Source organism: Henningerozyma blattae, chromosome 2, assembly GCF_000315915.1.
Source record: "Henningerozyma blattae CBS 6284 chromosome 2, complete genome".
NCBI classification, from domain to species: domain Eukaryota; kingdom Fungi; phylum Ascomycota; class Saccharomycetes; order Saccharomycetales; family Saccharomycetaceae; genus Henningerozyma; species Henningerozyma blattae.
Window position 1 is genome coordinate 2,042,018 of NC_020186.1, and position 17,583 is coordinate 2,059,600.

The following is a 17,583-nucleotide window of genomic DNA, read 5'->3' on the forward strand; positions in this document are numbered from 1 at the left end:
ATTAATATTGTAGTAATATATATATATATATATTTAATATAAGATTTAATATTTAGCGGCTAACTTGTCGATTTTTAAGAACAAAAGTCATCATTTTAAATATAATCTCTTTAATTTTCTCTGCCTTTTTTAATAAATGCTCAAAATGCAAGAAAATTTATCATCTGATGTACAACATTAAATATTAAATATTATTATATACCAACTATACTTTTTACTATACTGACAGTATTTACACTAGTATTTAAGTCTTATTACATATTAGTTTTTTAAAATAACAATGGTTTCTAGAACAAGTAGTCTGCTCTGCCTAATGCTACAAGTGATATGAATACTATATCGAATGATCATAAATATGGCAGATATTAATTGCTCTTTAGAGACTTTCTCTAACTACATGTACAAAATTTAGACTTAATTCACATTTATTGAGGTATATAAAATCTATGCTTTTTCACAACAATCATTAGATGTTAAAACTTATGATAGTAATATTATTATTAATGCATTTGAATTACCGGCATGAATTTTATTATACTTTTGTTATATACCAAAATGGCATTGTTTCTTACAGTCTCACCATAGTATTGATTTAAACTTCTGTAATATAACTAGTGTCTTAGCTTCATATTTACTAGTTTTAAGTGCTAAGGAGTACTGTAAATTTTAGAAGAATGGGCACATATGAATAAGATCAAAATTAATGCTAATAGGGGTAATAATACATATGATACATGCTGATATATAAATTCCAAATTTAAGATGACTGGCTAATGCAAATCATTAGACTAAATACTGGGTTTCAATTATCTAAAGGATTATAATCGTTATCACTTGACTCACTGTCATAATCTTTTGCAACTTTCGCTTTTTTAAGTAGAGGTTCCGAAGATGTATCATTATCTGTTGAATTTGTTGTAGTGGAATTAACATTACTATCTTTATCATTATTGTCTTCTTCGTTATCATATACAATTCCAACACGTTTTCTATAGTAATTTTCACTCTCCGCAATTGCTTTATTGGTTACCAATGAACGCTCATCATGGAAATCTCGTGCGATCCCACGATATTGAATTACATTACCTAGAATACTTTTACCTCTTCTTGCTTTAAAAGGAATGGAATGCATTTCAAAACAACGATTCGTTAATAAGTCAAACCCACCAGCAAATGCTCTTTTAATAGCACCAATATTAAACGAACCTCTACTGATATTATTTGTTGGATCGCCCGGGTCCTGAATAGCCAAGGCAAAAGTAGTTCTTGCGGGTTGAAGATCTTTCCATAATTGTTTTGAAATATAAGACGGATGCTTGTCATTAACAGCAATTGCAATATGATCATAACCATAATTTTTACCATATAGTTCGAAAAATTCTATCAGTAGCACACCTAGATTATCAGTAGCATCAATTTCTCCTGTGAGTATACGTGGATGTAGATGTAAAAATGAATACACGAGACAAATAATACTAAACCCACCTAAGCCACCAGTACGTACGTTATTCAACCTTCTAGCATGTAAGAATTGCTTAATGATCAAGACCAACTCTCTTAGACCTGGTGTAGTTTCAAGCCAGCTTCTAATCAATTTAGCAGCTTCTAAACCATTCGTTCTTTCAAAAGATATATCGATATGAATATTGGAATTAGGCTCAATAAATTTAATAATAGGAACTCTTGTATGCGCAACTACTTCGACGTCTTTAGCAGCAATCTTTTCTTTAAGAAAAGTTGCCAAGGAATATAAATGTTTCTTGTCACCCTTGTTGCCAGATTTAGTATTAACAACACAATCAAGGTCCGAACCCGGCAAATATAAATCTGTTGCATAGGAACCAAACACTTGTAAATCAGCATCATCCCATAGTTCTTTAACCACTGAGCGTAATTTGTCTATTGCAGTATTCCTCGACTCAATTTCCTTTCTATTTGGAGAAATATATGCAACAAAATCTTTTATTTCCATTGTTAACCAATCAGCAATCTCTCTTTCCTTTGAATGGTCATGGTCTATTATCCAAGGATAATCGGTATTTAATATAGGCGCCGAGTCTTGTGTCACTTTATCAGTCTGTTCTTCATTTTCGGAATCGCTATCAGAAGAGAAGGCAATAAAGTCATTATTCTTTTCTAATTCATTTACGTTAGCGGATAATGTAGGTGCGTTTTCTTTCTTATCCATTCAGCTGCCGTTACCTGGGCTTCATGAGGAGTGTCACAATGTCCATCATAATCATCAAATGGTTCCGTACTGCTTACTGCAGTTGAATCAGTAGTTCTCTCAGACACTGATGGAAATTCAGAATCACTTATGACGGTTACGCCATCCATTATTTTTGTAATTTTCTTAAGGTGAACTTTGATTTAAATTATTGTACAACTAAAGTTCTTGAAATATCATTTTATCATTTTAATCTTTTAATAAATTTAATATTCCCGAAGTCTTTAGAAAACAGAAAATTACTCAATATAATTTTTTTTTTTTCCATAGTTCCATCGTCCGAAAATTCTTGTCACGTTCCGGATAAAACTATTTTCCATCTATTAGAAAAATAAATCTTGTAAGAGATTAGAGGTGGTCTATCATTTGAATAAATCTGGAATATTGGCTGGCTGGAATAACCATCCAATTGGTTGTTTAATACCTCTTTCACGATCAATAAATCTGTAATCCTCTAAAACGTCAATTATATAACTCAGAGTATAACCTCTGCTTAAACCATTTTCAATTGCCTTGTATAAAACTCTACGACGTGCATATCTTTTGTTAACAGCCGGATCTCTTCTCCAACCAGTTTGATATAAAGATTCTAGTTCTCTAATTGATGGTTGACCTTCTACACCTTCAGTATATTCTTTCCAAACATCTGTCACTGTTTGAGGGGATTTTAAGAATTTAAATTCACCTTTATAAACAGTCTTTGTCCTTTTTCTTGGTCTTGAATTTGAATTTGAAGTTGAAGAAACTGTATCTGATTGTTGATCATCGTGTTGAGGGTCCTGGTCATCTAAATTATTATGTCCTAAATTGAAAACATGATCAGGGGTAGTATCACCTAACGAATGAGTGGTGGCTTCGTTATTTGATTCGTCATAAGAATGCGGATGAGGGTTGAATGGTTCGTATTTTAAAGTAGAAGGATCAAAATGACTAGTGACAAGTTCTTTTGTTCCTGTTATTGGAATCTTTGAAATATGATTTGTAGTTTTTATAGATTTATCATCTTGTTTATGCTGACCTATTACACCTCTACTTAGTACAGGCACCGTAGGATTATTATTATTATTATTATTATTATTATTAGTATTACTACTATTATTGTCATTCAGATTATTACTCGAATTATTATTCGAATTATCGTTAACGTTATTACTATTAGTATTGTTATTACTATTAGTATTATCAGAAGTACCATCGGCATTAATGGTGTTATTAGTATTAGAAGTCGTAGTATTAGTTGTATTAGCATTAATATTTTTAGTGGCATCATTATGTGAAACATTGATGTGTGTATTGTTTGGTGCAGAACCATTTGCTAGTATCACATCCAATAATTTATCAGTTTCATTAGAAGTATTTGACTTATTTTTATTTGTATCAGGGTCTGAAACTCTTGGAACAAATGTCTTACTAGATGCAGGAAACTTTGGTATTGAATTCAACATAGAATCTAATGAAACAGATGAGGCTGAAATTCCATTTAAAACACTAACTAATTTCTGTCTTAAATTATCAGAATGATTACATTGATCATTTAAAATAGTTGATATAATTGAATTTAAATCGGAGATTTGTTGCTGTTGAGAAGCTATTAGATCATCATATTTTTTGAAATGCTGATCTAAAGTTCCACTTAGCATTAAAAGCATTCTCTCGAACATCATGAGTTGACGTTCTAGATCTGCTACACGAGGCTCAATATTATTATCCATTTTTTCTTTTCCTTTAAAAATTGCTATTAATAAATATCAATATTGTATTAGATTTGGTACTAAATTCAAAATGAAAATTTTTCAAATATAAATATATATTATCTTAATGATATGAATAAATTAATGTCACTTTTTTTTATTCTAAAAAAAAACAAAAAAAACTAAAAATAATAATAATATATAAAAAAAAAAATATTTCACTTGATATGGAAATTGTCGATAAATTGTCGGATTAAAACAAAAATTATTTTTTTTATTTAGTAGGCGGTTACATTAACAAAAACTTGAATAAAAATGAAATAAGAAATATTTAAATGAATATGATGTTTCTCAAGAATCGATTACCTAATAACGATGAAGAATAAAAAAGAATTTTATTTGTTTTTCTAGTTATTTATAGGCTAACACTTCGTAATTTTTCCCACTTCTCCTCTTTCAAAAATTATTTCAACATTTTCTTCGGGTTTTCATAGCAATTTTAAATTTTCCAACGATCACCATTTAGAGGAGGTGTTTTCGGAAGATTTCTTAATCGAGATCTTATTGCCCATTCTTGAGAATAAGAAAAATAAAATTACTAAAAGGAGATATCAGAACGCAGAAGGCGTAAATTACGAAATCACGACGTAACAGAATTATCAGATTATGAAATCTTGGATAAAATTTTGGTCAGCTTTAAATTTTAAAGGGTGAACAAAAGAAGGTAGATGATATTGAGATTTGTTTTGAAAATTCTCGATAGGAAGCATAAAAAGGGTATTAACTAAATAATTGTGACATGTATATATATTTGTATAAAAGAAAGAGTCTTTAAAGTACAACTGACTAACCCTTCAAAAAAAAAAAAAAAAAGAAAGCACGAATATAATAGTAAAAAATTAAAATAAAAATATTAGTAAGTTGACTCTTGAAAAGGTGAGTGGAGGAGGGGAGGATAAAAAAAAAGTAATTTAAGTTTGAATATGTGTTCTTGTAGTATTAGGAATTGAATTGATCTTAGCACTGAGCGGGATAATGTGGATCTTAATCCTTTATTTGAATTGTGCTCAATTAAGAATAAAATTTCTTATAATAACATAGCAACAATAGCAGCCATAGCAGCACCAGTTCCAACATTTTTCAAATTAGCATTATCGGTAAAAGAAACGACTTGAGTAGTGGTAGAGTTTGGTTTTAAAGAGGAAGAGATTTGGATTAGCTTTGATTTGGATTGAGTTAAAGTACTGTTTCTATTGGAAGTAGCTAAAGTTGTAGTTGTGTAAGGAGTAGAAGTAGATTTGACAGTGGATACTACAGATTTAGTGACCACTGGAGTGGTAGTGACATCGATATATGTAACATCATCATCTTCGTTTGATGTAGAGATAGGGATAGATGAAGATGGGATTATAGCAGAAGAAGCAGGTAACGGAGAAGAGGCAGTAGTAACGGAAGCGATGACTACTGAAGAGGTTATTGGAGCAGTAGAGACAGTGGCTAAAGTAGATGGTATAGCGGAAGAGACTGGTGCAACAGAGGCAGTTGCGGTGACAGTATCGGTGATCATTGGCACTTCAGAGGAAGCAGCAGTAACTAAAGTGGAGACAGATAAAAGAGCAAAAGTGATTTGTTTGAACATTATTTAATGGGAGCGAGGGGATGAAAGATTGAAGGGATGAAAGATTGAATAGTTTTGTTAGCGTATTGAGATGAAAGGTAAAAAAATATAAAATAGAGAATGAAATAGGACGAAGAAGAAAAAGGGAATAAATCGACTTAATTAAAAACGGTTAGTTTTTATAATGATTTTGACAAGGGGAAGGAGTTTGAATAAAATTTGAGTGGTTTCGTGTTATCTCAAGCAGTTTCGCGTAAATGTTGGTGTAATTTCGTGTCATTATACAAATCTTGATTGGTAAAAATTAATTCTTGATTAGTACAAGGCCAATCTCTATTAGTTTAATTTTAATGTTAATTTAATTTTAATTTAATTATTTTTTTTGTTTTTAAAAAACAACAGCAATAAAACAAGGTGAAATTTCGTGTAATCAATTAAGTTCCCAAAAACAAATAATTAACAGTGGGATAGAGATCAGCCTCTAATAATTAGATGTCCTAAAATCGATCTAATATCCAAGAATAATATCCCAATATAATGTCCTAATTTGATATAATAATTGAAATTTATGACCCTTTGTTTGTGACGCGAAAACGCGAAAATGCGAAAAATGCGAAAAATTTAAAAAAAAAGAAAAATAAAAGCTAGGCAATGCGAAATTAAACAAGGCGAAGGGGAAAAAGCGATGCGAAAATTGTAAAAGGCAAATAATACTTGATTAGGAGTTCGGTTAATAGAAAATTGATAAAGCCAAGTTTCCTTCAAATTAATTTTTATCTTGTAAACGGTTATAAGAACAATTTAAGAAATCTTTAAATTTGGAATGATAGAATGAATTTTTTTCCTCTATAGTGTTTAAATTTCTCAATTCTTTCAACTGAGTTAAAAAGGGTAACACAGTCGATATATTTGGATCAATCGAAGTAAAAGATGGTTGGCTATTATTCTGTAATAGACCAATATCATTTGCCCAATCTATATTAATGAAATTATTAATATTTTTAATTCGTAGGTTGGCTGTAGTTCCCTTTGTATCTAAGAATTGGATTGTATCATTAATTAAATCCAATTTAAAATTTAAATTATTGTTATTGGTGAGGACAGAATCCATTAATAGATTTAATAACTGATCTCTTGTCATATTGCCACCCAAAAGGTCGATTAATTGGATTAAAGTTAACGAGTTGTAAATCTTGGAGATGGATTGGGATAATTTCTGTAACCTTGCTAGTTTTAAGATCTTGTTGCAAATTGGGATGAAAATGGCATTCAACTTGGATAGTTCGACTAAATTGGAATGCAATTCAATTAAATTTATCTTGATGAAATTTTGATATAATTTTGATAAGATTTGAATAAAGGGGGAATTGACGGCAATTTTCAATTCTTCATAATCAAAGGGGTTAACCAAGAGGGAATTGTTATTTTGAATGATTATTGAATTACAAATCAAACCTGAAGCAATAATTTTTTCAAAGTCTTTATTAAACGTTGTGGTTGTGATGTTTAATAATTTTAAACATTGATAGAAATGATCATTGAAAGTGGGCGAATCTGACGATAAGTTTATAATTCCCAAGAGGAAATTTAATTGTAAGAAAATTTTGGAATTATGTTTTAATGTGATATGTTGATTGAAAAGTGTTGATAATTGAGTGAAGAACGAGGATAAGTGGAGTAACGGTTGCAGTGAGTTCCTCAGGAGGATTGCATTTATAGATAATTGTAAAGTCAAATCTATTTGATCAATCAATGATTGGGTAATCTCACAGGATAGATCAATGACGAAGGGCGGTGGTGGACAACCTGATAATGAATCAATCCATATATTTATGAGATGTAATTTTGCAGTGATAAGAGAGGTCAACGAAGGGATATCTTGAAACATTGAAATGAAAAGTTTTTCAAATTGCAACGCTTGTTTTTTCAATTCAATTGATTGTGAGGGGATATCGAAAATGAAATCTGATTGACAACTGGAGAAAAGATTCATTATTGATTTTAGAAGCTCAATTTTATCATCAGGGATTGTATTTGACATGAGGAATTGACTAGTAGTGGAAATCATTTCATCTTTCAAATGGGCATTTGTTAAATCATATTTGAATTGTAAAGAATAACATTCTAAAAGAAGCAAAAAACTGTCTACCCCCTTGCAATTCTGCAACAATTTAACAGCATTAATGTAATCACCTTCGTCTTTATAATTGATTGCCAATTGTAAACTATCCTGCCCGTCATCAGCTTGTTCTTCATCGTCTTGCTCAGCATCTTGAAAACTCAATGGCTCATCGTTTTCACTAGACATTTCCATCTCGAACCCGGAACCCATCTCATCTTCCGACATTAAATAATCTTCCAAACAATCAGTATCTGACATCCTTTGCTAGTATTGTACTTGGGTTTTGATGTACTATGGTGCTTGCTTTATGGTGCTTGCTTTATGGTGCTTGCTTTATGGTGCTTGCTTTATGGTGCTTGGTCTTGTTGTACTTTTGTCTTTCCTGGTCTTTTTTGCTTGTGTTTATACAATTGGGAATGCTAAATCTCCGATCCGTCTCCTACATCCGAACCCGAATATAAAGGGTTAATTGCTTATTTGCCAGATAACATATTCCATCACACAAACACACACACACACACACACCAAAGAAAATATTAAAATGTCTTTAGCATTACGTTCAATTATTAGCCGCTCATCGTTACGCTCCTCATTGCGTCTTCCTCCTTGCACCCGCACATTCAAAACAGGTACAGCCATCCCTACTGGTCTTTCAGGATTACGTGAAGACTCACCAACCAATAAAATCGATTTCGCAGACCTCACTCGTGATGGTACTTACCTAATCATCGGCGTCCCTGCTGCCTTTTCGCCCGGTTGCTCCAATTCTCATTTACCAGGATACGTGAAATTACTAGATCAGTTCAAAGCACTTGGTGTCAAAGAATTCCTGGTCACGTGCGTCAACGATCCCTTTGTTACCCGCGCATGGCGTGAATCATTAAATCTTCCTTCGGAGTTTCGCGTTATCGCCGACACCCGCGGGACTTTTGCCGACGCAGGAGATCACTTATTTGATGCACGAGCTATTTTTGGAAATGAACGTAGTGTACGTTATGCTACGCTTGTGCGAGACGGCCGTGTGATCCGTGAATGGGTCGAGCCAGATGCTACGGGAGTCAAAGTCTCTGCTGCAGAAAATGTTCTACTTTCTTTGTAGGGGCATTTTTTTTCACTTTCCTTTTGTAGTCTGTAACATGTGAATAAGTAAGTAAGTAAGCAAGCACTACTAGCCCTTTTTATGTATATATAAGATGCATGCCAGATGCATCAGGAATGTTTCTGTTTGCCAATTTTTCCAAGAATGCTTGATACTTGTATGCTGAGAATATTGACCAGTAATAGTAATATCTCGAGAAGGAATGCCGGAAATATTGTGTCAGGATAAAACAAATGTCCAGGTGACGGAATTCCAGCTGGAGCCGCTGATACCTTCATCACCATTGACGACGCTGCAGACACGACAGACGCCTCAGACGCCTCAGACGACGACAGGACTTGGTTTGAATTTACATCGCTTTAAAGATGTTTTGTTCAAATATGCAAAGTTCGTGGGACCAGGGTTAATGGTTGCTGTGGCTTATATTGATCCTGGTAATTATTCCACTGCTGTAAGTGCTGGTGCATCTAACCAATTCTCTTTACTTTGTGCTATTTTGTTGTCTAATTTCATAGCCATCTATTTACAATGTCTTTGTATCAAATTGGGGTCTGTCACAGGGATGGATTTGTCCAGATGTTGTCGTCGTCATTTACCTTGTTGGCTCAATTGGATCATCTATGTATTTGCTGAATGCGCTATTATTGCTACAGATATTGCAGAGGTTATCGGTACTGCTATTGCGTTAAATATTCTAATCAAAGTACCATTACCAGCAGGTGTAGCGATTACAGTGGTGGATGTCTTTGCAGTGATGTTTTCTTATAATCCAGGTAAATCGACTACAAAATTTTTAAAGATGTTTGAATATGGCGTGGCTCTCTTGGTACTTGCTGTGTGTATTTGTTTTGCAGTTGAATTGGCTTATATCCCCAAAAGTACTTCGGTGGGTCAAGTGTTTAGAGGTTTTGTACCATCACACCAAATGTTTCAACATAATGGGATTTATACAGCCATTTCCATTGTGGGTGCCACAGTCATGCCTCATTCGTTATTCTTGGGGTCTGCACTAGTGCAACCACGATTATTGGAATATGATCAACAACATGATAACTATTCCCTCGATGATGATGCTACAGTGGTGGAAATCACGTTTATCGATTCCAAAGCGACTGGCAAAGGGCAAGGGAAAGAAAAATCCGTTTCACAAATTAGAGAAGAAAGATATTTCTCTTATATCCCATCTCTTGATGCTATCAAATATTGTATGAAATATTCCATGGTAGAATTGGCATTAACACTTTTCACTGTAGCGTTATTTGTAAATTGTGCCATCTTGGTAGTGGCAGGTTCCACTCTTTATAATACACCGGGTGCAGCGGATGCAGATCTATATGCTATCCATGATTTATTATCCATAAATTTGGCTCCAGCAGCAGGTACCATTTTCATGGTCGCATTATTATTTAGTGGTCAATCAGCAGGTGTTGTTTGTACCATGGCAGGTCAAATCGTTAGTGAAGGTCATATCAATTGGAAATTGAAACCCTGGCAAAGAAGGCTAGCCACCAGAGCTATATCTATGGTTCCATGTCTCGTTATTTCCATCTGTATCGGAAGAGAAGCCCTTTCCACTGCATTGAATGCCTCACAAGTCGTATTGTCGATCTTATTACCATTCCTAGTGGCGCCCTTGATTTATTTCACTTGTAAAAAATCTATCATGCAAGTTGAGGTGCAAAACAGTGATAACAACGACGAAGATAATGGGAATAGTACTAAAGTCGTTAATATGGCTAATAATTGGGTAGTTACTATCACAGGTGTAATAGTATGGATTTTCCTAAGTGTATTGAACGTGTATGCCATTGTTCAATTGGGTATCACAGGGGAGACCTAACCTCTACGTGTTTCTATTCGTACTTAGCTTCGTGCTTACTGAAGCATATTCGTGCATACTAAAGCATATTCGTGCATATTCATGCATATTCGTGTTTATATTTGAAGTTATCTATTTATACATATGTAAATCTTTTTTTTTGCTACATGAAATTGCTATATGATTTGCTTTTTCGCTTTCGCTTTTACTCTCGCTCAGCGGTTATATGGATGGTATCCGTTCCGTTTCCTATTGTTATTGCCGCCACGGTGTCCGCGGTTACCACCATTGCGGTTGCCGCCATTACGACGGCGGCTAAATCCACGGTCTCTGTCTCGACTTCTTTCACCATCACGATCACGGTCAAAATCTCGTTCATTACGATCGAACCGCCGACGGTCAGATCTACGGTCAGATCTTCTATCTCTGTCTCTGTCTCTGTCACGATCTCTATCTCTTTCTCTTTCTCTGTCGCGGTCACGTTTTCCACCATCGTTTCGTCCACGCGGACCTTTAGGCAATTGTGGCATTCCTTCTTCACTATCATTATCATTGCCAGTGACACTCCCTGATTCATTTCCCTTATCATTAGCTTTATCTTCATTTTCTTTCGTAATTGCATCTCCATCTCCATCTCCTCCAATAGTTTGTACATCATTAGAGCCACTACCTTCATCATTAGATCCACTACCTGCAGTTATCGCACCAGCTCCAAGTGTACCTGCACCTCCAACAGCTCCACCAGCCATATTGGGCATATTAAACCCAGGCATCATCATAGCCATTTGTTGTTGATACATTTGAGAATAATCTATCCCTGTTTGTTGTTGCATCTGTTGATAATATTCTTGCATCTTTTGATAATATTCATTCATAGCTTGAGGATTAAACATTGGATTATATCCACCCATCATTGGGTTCTGATACATTTGCATCATCGGATTATTTAAACTAGCAGTAAGACTAGCATTATTATTATTTGTAGTAGCATTATTTAACGTATTAAAGGCATTATTATTTGCATTATCGTATTGATCATTATAATTTGATGTATTTTGATCGTACTCTTGTGTTTGTCTAGGTTGGTTATGTCTTGGTTGAGCTCTCTTAATTTCAATTTGCTTACCTTTAAATTCTATAAATTTATGTTGACATACTCTATCTACTGCATCTGGTGAATCATATGTAACAAACCCAAACCCTCTAGAACGACCAGTATCTTTATCCAACATCAATTGAGCATCAATAATATTCCCATATTTAGCGAAAAATTCTTCAAATTCTTTTGGCCGAACATCTGCACCAATACCTCCAATGAAAATCTTACCTGTCTTGTCTTGTTCTTCTCTGGGGATGGCTCTCTTTGGGTCAATAACTTTACCATCAAGTATATGTTGAGTCTTAACAACTTCATCAACACTGCTAGATTTTTCAAACGTTAAAAACCCAAACCCTCTAGATTTCCCCGTGTTGTTATCTTTCATAATCTTTAAATCAACAACATTACCATACTTGTTAAAATAATCACGTAACCCATCTTCGGTAGTTTCCCAATTCAACCCCCCAATAAACATCTTACAACTATCTTTGGATAAATCAGCTCTAACATGTTCGGTACTGGCTGGGGTTGTGTTTGTGTTTGCACTAGCATTTGCATTTGTATTTGCACTTTCATTATTATTGCTATTGCTACTATTATCATTATCATTGTTTGCATTCCCATTTTGAAATTGTGACATCGTTTGTTGTAATTGTTCCCATGGCAAATTTGATATATTTGCATTAGTAGCTCCACCACTATTATTATTTGGATTATTATTACCATCACCATTAACTGTGGCATTAGCATCTGCATTTGTATTAACATTAACATTACTTCCTACATCTTTTATTTGGCTGATATTAGAAGAAAGCGCTTGTAAAGCTGCTAATTGATCAAGATTGCTAGTAGCATTAGTTTCTCTATCAACTTTAACACCATTATTGGTTCCATTATTCTCATTACTTACATTTGGTTTACTACTTCCTTCTTCCCCAACATTATTATTACCGTAAATATCATTAAAATCTTCGTCTTCGGAATTCATTATTCAACCAAATATTTTAATAATATAAAAGAAAAAATAAGAAAACTATTTTTATCTATTGGATACTTAATTGTTATGCTAAAAGTTAAAAACAAAATTAACTACCTCTATTTAATGGAAAAAAAATATAAAAAAACAAAATTCCTATGCTTCTTTGTTTTTTTCTATTTTTTATTATTCCCCTTATTTCTTTTGGTAGTTAATAACTATATCTATAATCGTATTGTATAGTAAGTAATAGTATATCAAACAATATAATAGATCACACTGTCTATTAAAATACTTAAATCACGAGTCTCTGAAAAAAAAGTGGTAACTCGTTCTTGTCTGATAATACGCCCTCAAATCAAATTAAAGGGAGGGGTGGGATTGGGGTGAAAAGATGTTTTTAAAATTAAAGAAAAAAAATAAAGAGAAAAAAACCTGTAAAGTTAGATTTGCCAGGCTTTATGTGTTAGAGTGTTTTTTTTAAAAAAAAATAATAAAGAAAATTTTAAAAAAAATGCAACGTAATACTGTAAATTACAGAATTCTTAGTTCTTCAAATACTTATTTTTTTAAAAATCGTTTTATTAATAAAATAATAAATCCTGATGTGCTTAAATTTGTTCTTATTTTGCGTTTCAGCGATAAGAAGGGATTTTCTTCTAAAAACAAATCCGTGTCCATATTTATAGTCGGATTTTCCAATTTTTTTTTTTTCCACTTTTTAAAATTCTCGTTTAATTTGTCCGAATTGATAGGGTTTAGTGTCCGAAAATTTTTCAATCCTAAAAAAGTAAAGCTCATCACATCGGTTAAAAATATACGTGTTAGCAATGACAAAATAATTAGTTTATTTTATTATATTTTATTTTCAATCCTAATTGGTGATTATATTTTATAAATAAACACTAACATGTCTGCTTCACAAATCGGGAAGAAACAATATTTGGTTTACCTGGCACAAGTTCATATTAATTTTAGAAGAGCAGAATTAGAATCATTGGCTGATATATGTGGGTTAAATGATTTAGATTTCTCAAATTATAAAGAGGATAGTCCATTTTTCATTGTAGAGTTAGATAATGATACTCAAGCTAAAGAATGGATTAAACGTTCAATCTTATCAAGAGCCATTTATGAATATTGGGGTGAAGGTAAAGATTTAACTGAATTACATCAATCAATAAAATTTGGGACCAATATCGAACATTATAAAGATTTGTATAAAAATGATTCATTCAAATTTGAATTTGAATCGTATAGAGGTTCAAACAAAAAAGTTAATAGAATATCTCAGATTGAGACGTTCTCTTATTTGGCATTTAAGGGGAAAATTAACATGAAATCTCCAGACCAAGTTTATACATTAATTGAAGTTTTTGAACCTGTTTCGGATAATGAACCATCTACAACTCCATCTCATATGTATTTTGGTAGAAGAGTTCAAATTAGTGACAGATCTTCTGCTGATGTTTTTGATTTAAAGAAAAGACCTTATAAAGGTACCACTTCATTTGAAGCTGAACTATCTCTAATTAGTGCTAATATTGCTCAAGTAAAACCAGGCTCAATAATGTATGATCCATTTGCAGGAACTGGCTCCTTTTTATGTGCCGGTGGTCATTATGGTGCTTTAGTTATCGGTTCTGATATCGATGGTAGAATGATTAGAGGTAAAGGTGCTCAACATGATATTTCGAGTAACTTTAAATATTATGGTGATACTGATAAATTCTTAGATGTAATGACAATGGATTTTACTCATAATTCATTAAGAAATTCCTTAGGTATAGATACAATCTTATGCGATCCACCTTATGGTATTAGAGAAAGTATCAAAGTTCTTGGTGCTAAAGATCCTGAAAGATTCGTGGGTAAAGAAAATGTGGAGATTGATGGTCAAAAGGCGTATTTACTTCGTGACTATATTCCAACAAAGAAACCAATTTCTTTAGATTTATTATTAGATAGTTTATTACAATTTGCTTCAGAAAGATTACCAATAAATGGCAGATTAGCATTTTGGATGCCAACTGCAAATGATGAAAACATTGAAACATTAGTCCCTCTTCATAAAAATTTAGAACTCAAATATAATTGTGTTCAATCTTTTAATAAATGGTCAAGAAGACTATTAGTTTATATCAATAGAGGCAAGGACTATAACGGACCAACAAATTCAGGGTTACAAAGATCTACAGCTGACTTTAGAGAACGTTATTTTAAGAACTTTAATTAGTTAGAATGCATAAAACTTTCATAGAAATAAACCAATAAACAATTAGCATGAAAATATCCGTAATTTAGAATCTATAAATAAATATGTAATCATTTAACTAAAAAAAAAGAAAATTTAAAAAAATTAGAAAAAAAATTAGAAAAAAAAAAAAAAGAAACAGAAAAAAAGGGAGATAGATGATCATATCAAGTAGGAGAGACTAAATTTATTTTTGATCTATTAATATTGCAAAAAATACAGTGATCTCATTTAATACTCCCTTATCACAATGATAGGTTTAAATAAGAATGTAGTAGTTTAAAGTTTAAAAACAACAATTTGCAGCTACCTTAAAAATTGAAATAAAATAATGTTCATTAGGAATTATCTTTGGTTTTGTTAGATCGATATTTTGCTTGCTTTTATTATTATTCCTTGATTTATACTTTGCTTTATTTGATTTTTTACTTTTATTTCTTTTTAGTTTTGTATTTTTACGTCTCTCTTTTACATTTGTTTTATTTAATTTGAAATCTTCATTCGTATTCATAGAATTTTGCCTTAATAAATTAGCTTCTTTTGAAATATCAATTTGACTTGATTCAAATGAAGATTCAGTATACAAATTTAATGTACTATCCGCTTCTTTATCAGATTCGGAAGAAGATGAGGAAGGCGATTCATTTGAATATGATCTTTCCAAATCATACATTTTTGAATTTAAAATCAAATCAGGGGCTGATGAGTCAGTATCAATAGCTGTTGAATTATCTTCAAAACAAGAATTCTCAATCAAATCTCTAATAATATCAGTGAAGGTATTTCTAACTATATGCGGTATCTTACAAGTAACTTCAAAATAACCTGCGATAGTTAACTCATACTTTTTTTTAATAAAATCAATAGCATTTAATATATCTTCTTGATGAACTTTTCTCCTATCAGAATTGTTTTTTTTCTTTGTGGAAACTGTTAAATCTAATTTATTACCGACAAAATAAAATCGTGTATGTTTCAAATCATCTGTACTAATGTGTTGTAATGCATCAGGTAACCAATGTTCATAGGAGCCTTTGAATGAAGCATAATCTGTTAGATCATATGTTAAAAATACACCATTTGTATTCTTATATAAAGAAGGAAACATTGCATTTCTATAACGTTCTTGGCCTGCTGTATCCCATAGGATACATTTAAAATATTTATTATCCAAATTGATTAGTTCGGATTTAATATCAACACCAATAGTTGATCTAGTATCTATAATTAAATCTTCGTTTTGATTGGAATGATTAAGGTATTGTGATAAATCATCTAGAGGTGATATCATACTTATAGTGGAAGTATTAATCTCATCATTACTATTATTAAATTCAAAATCTGAGTCCAATACTTGAAGATCATTTATATTCTTGTCGTCATTATAATCAATTAATGAACTTGTTTCTAAATAAAAATTATTACTATTGGAATTATTAATTAATTCATCATTTGTATTAATACTATTTGGTCTTGAATTTTTAAATAATTCTTCATAATCAGTTAAACTATAACGTTTTAATTGATGTTCTGTTGGTAAATCTTTATTTTTCATTTTTCTTCTCTTACGTTTTTTTTTCCTTAGTATGGAATTTTCTAAATTATTATCTTTTGAATCTATGAGCAATTTATACTGTGACCTTGTCATGAATTCATCGAAATAACTCATTATCATCGCTGTCTTACCAATCCCTGCATCTCCAATTAATAATAATTTTACTATAGCTGCATTTTCAATTGAATTAGAGCTTGCATTGAAATCCAACGGGTTTAAGAATTGATCATTATTTTGTGTCGGTACACGATAAATTGGAGAAGGTATTAAATTAAAAGATTTTCTGTTGGGAGAACTCAATCTTCTCTGGTTAATTAAATCACCATAATGTAAATCTGGTGTTGATTTCGAATTTAAATTTGATCGGAGAGAATAACGAATTAATGAATGTCTTTTAGATGAACATCTTGTTGTTGTTTGAGAATCATTCAAGTTCAAGTTCAAGTTCAAATTTTCATTAGATGATGAAGAATCAACATTTTGATTTACTAACGTATCTTGACGTAAAGGAGATGGGTTTAATGCTAATGAAGCTGGAATATTAATAGAATATCTTTTTAATTTTGTTGATTCTTTATCAACTATTGTCATTGTTTCTATGTGGTAGGTAATTGTGTATTTGTGAGGAATCTGATGAAATTAAGAATGTAATTATGGATTAAGAATGTTTAAAACAATTAAATTTTAAATACACCAATGTTATAATAAATTACAATGGTAGCTTACTTGTTATTTTATTTATTTTTTTTTTCTCAAAGGAATGAATAATTAATGTTGACACAGGTATATATCCAGAACAACAAAATAAATGCTTAGCAAAAAAATAATATGCCAATCAGTCTTACTGTTGAATTGTTTTTCTTTTTTTTAGTCTTAAAACTAAGATCAAAAAAAATAAAATAAATAAAACAATCAAAACAAGAATTGTTTTGTAATTTACCTATAGAAAATTCGGGAATCAAGATCATTTTTTTAGGAATGGAAACCGAATATTAAACATTTTCCTAACGCGTTTTTTTAACAAAATTCGAAAATGACACGAAAGCAGCTGGGGAAAAAATAACCACTCCAAGCAAGATTAGGTGACGTGGAGTATTTATTACCTGTATATAAAATATCTATA

The 17,583-nt window shown here is 31.8% G+C and overlaps 9 protein-coding genes across 9 annotated transcripts; 3 read left to right on the plus strand and 6 right to left on the minus strand.

Moving 5' to 3' along the window:
- Positions 1–802: 802 nt before the first annotated feature.
- On the minus strand, positions 803–2,188 carry PAP2 (non-canonical poly(A) polymerase PAP2; the record flags this gene model as incomplete). The annotated part of the gene is made up of 1 exon (XM_004179139.1): positions 803–2,188. The coding sequence occupies one exon, from the start codon at positions 2,186–2,188 to the stop codon at positions 803–805; it is 1,386 nt and encodes a 461-aa protein (XP_004179187.1).
- Positions 2,189–2,589: 401 nt separating this feature from the next.
- Positions 2,590–3,939, minus strand: MSN1 (Msn1p; the record flags this gene model as incomplete). The annotated part of the gene is made up of 1 exon (XM_004179140.1): positions 2,590–3,939. The coding sequence occupies one exon, from the start codon at positions 3,937–3,939 to the stop codon at positions 2,590–2,592; it is 1,350 nt and encodes a 449-aa protein (XP_004179188.1).
- A 1,066-nt stretch (positions 3,940–5,005) lies between these two features.
- TOS6 (Tos6p) lies at positions 5,006–5,557 on the minus strand (the record flags this gene model as incomplete). Its single annotated transcript, XM_004179141.1, has 1 exon — positions 5,006–5,557. The coding sequence occupies one exon, from the start codon at positions 5,555–5,557 to the stop codon at positions 5,006–5,008; it is 552 nt and encodes a 183-aa protein (XP_004179189.1).
- Positions 5,558–6,302: 745 nt separating this feature from the next.
- Positions 6,303–7,916, minus strand: RRI2 (Rri2p; the record flags this gene model as incomplete). The annotated part of the gene is made up of 1 exon (XM_004179142.1): positions 6,303–7,916. The coding sequence occupies one exon, from the start codon at positions 7,914–7,916 to the stop codon at positions 6,303–6,305; it is 1,614 nt and encodes a 537-aa protein (XP_004179190.1).
- A 283-nt stretch (positions 7,917–8,199) lies between these two features.
- TBLA0B08570 (peroxiredoxin family protein) lies at positions 8,200–8,757 on the plus strand (the record flags this gene model as incomplete). Its single annotated transcript, XM_004179143.1, has 1 exon — positions 8,200–8,757. One exon carries the CDS (start codon positions 8,200–8,202, stop codon positions 8,755–8,757), a length of 558 nt encoding a protein of 185 aa, XP_004179191.1.
- A 202-nt stretch (positions 8,758–8,959) lies between these two features.
- On the plus strand, positions 8,960–10,597 carry SMF1 (divalent metal ion transporter SMF1; the record flags this gene model as incomplete). Its single annotated transcript, XM_004179144.1, has 1 exon — positions 8,960–10,597. The coding sequence occupies one exon, from the start codon at positions 8,960–8,962 to the stop codon at positions 10,595–10,597; it is 1,638 nt and encodes a 545-aa protein (XP_004179192.1).
- A 194-nt stretch (positions 10,598–10,791) lies between these two features.
- Positions 10,792–12,663, minus strand: HRP1 (Hrp1p; the record flags this gene model as incomplete). Its single annotated transcript, XM_004179145.1, has 1 exon — positions 10,792–12,663. One exon carries the CDS (start codon positions 12,661–12,663, stop codon positions 10,792–10,794), a length of 1,872 nt encoding a protein of 623 aa, XP_004179193.1.
- An 898-nt stretch (positions 12,664–13,561) lies between these two features.
- Positions 13,562–14,887, plus strand: TRM11 (tRNA (guanine-N2-)-methyltransferase; the record flags this gene model as incomplete). Its single annotated transcript, XM_004179146.1, has 1 exon — positions 13,562–14,887. One exon carries the CDS (start codon positions 13,562–13,564, stop codon positions 14,885–14,887), a length of 1,326 nt encoding a protein of 441 aa, XP_004179194.1.
- Positions 14,888–15,191: 304 nt separating this feature from the next.
- Positions 15,192–17,051, minus strand: YPT11 (Rab family GTPase YPT11; the record flags this gene model as incomplete). The annotated part of the gene is made up of 1 exon (XM_004179147.1): positions 15,192–17,051. The coding sequence occupies one exon, from the start codon at positions 17,049–17,051 to the stop codon at positions 15,192–15,194; it is 1,860 nt and encodes a 619-aa protein (XP_004179195.1).
- Between the last annotated feature and the right edge of the window lie 532 nt (positions 17,052–17,583).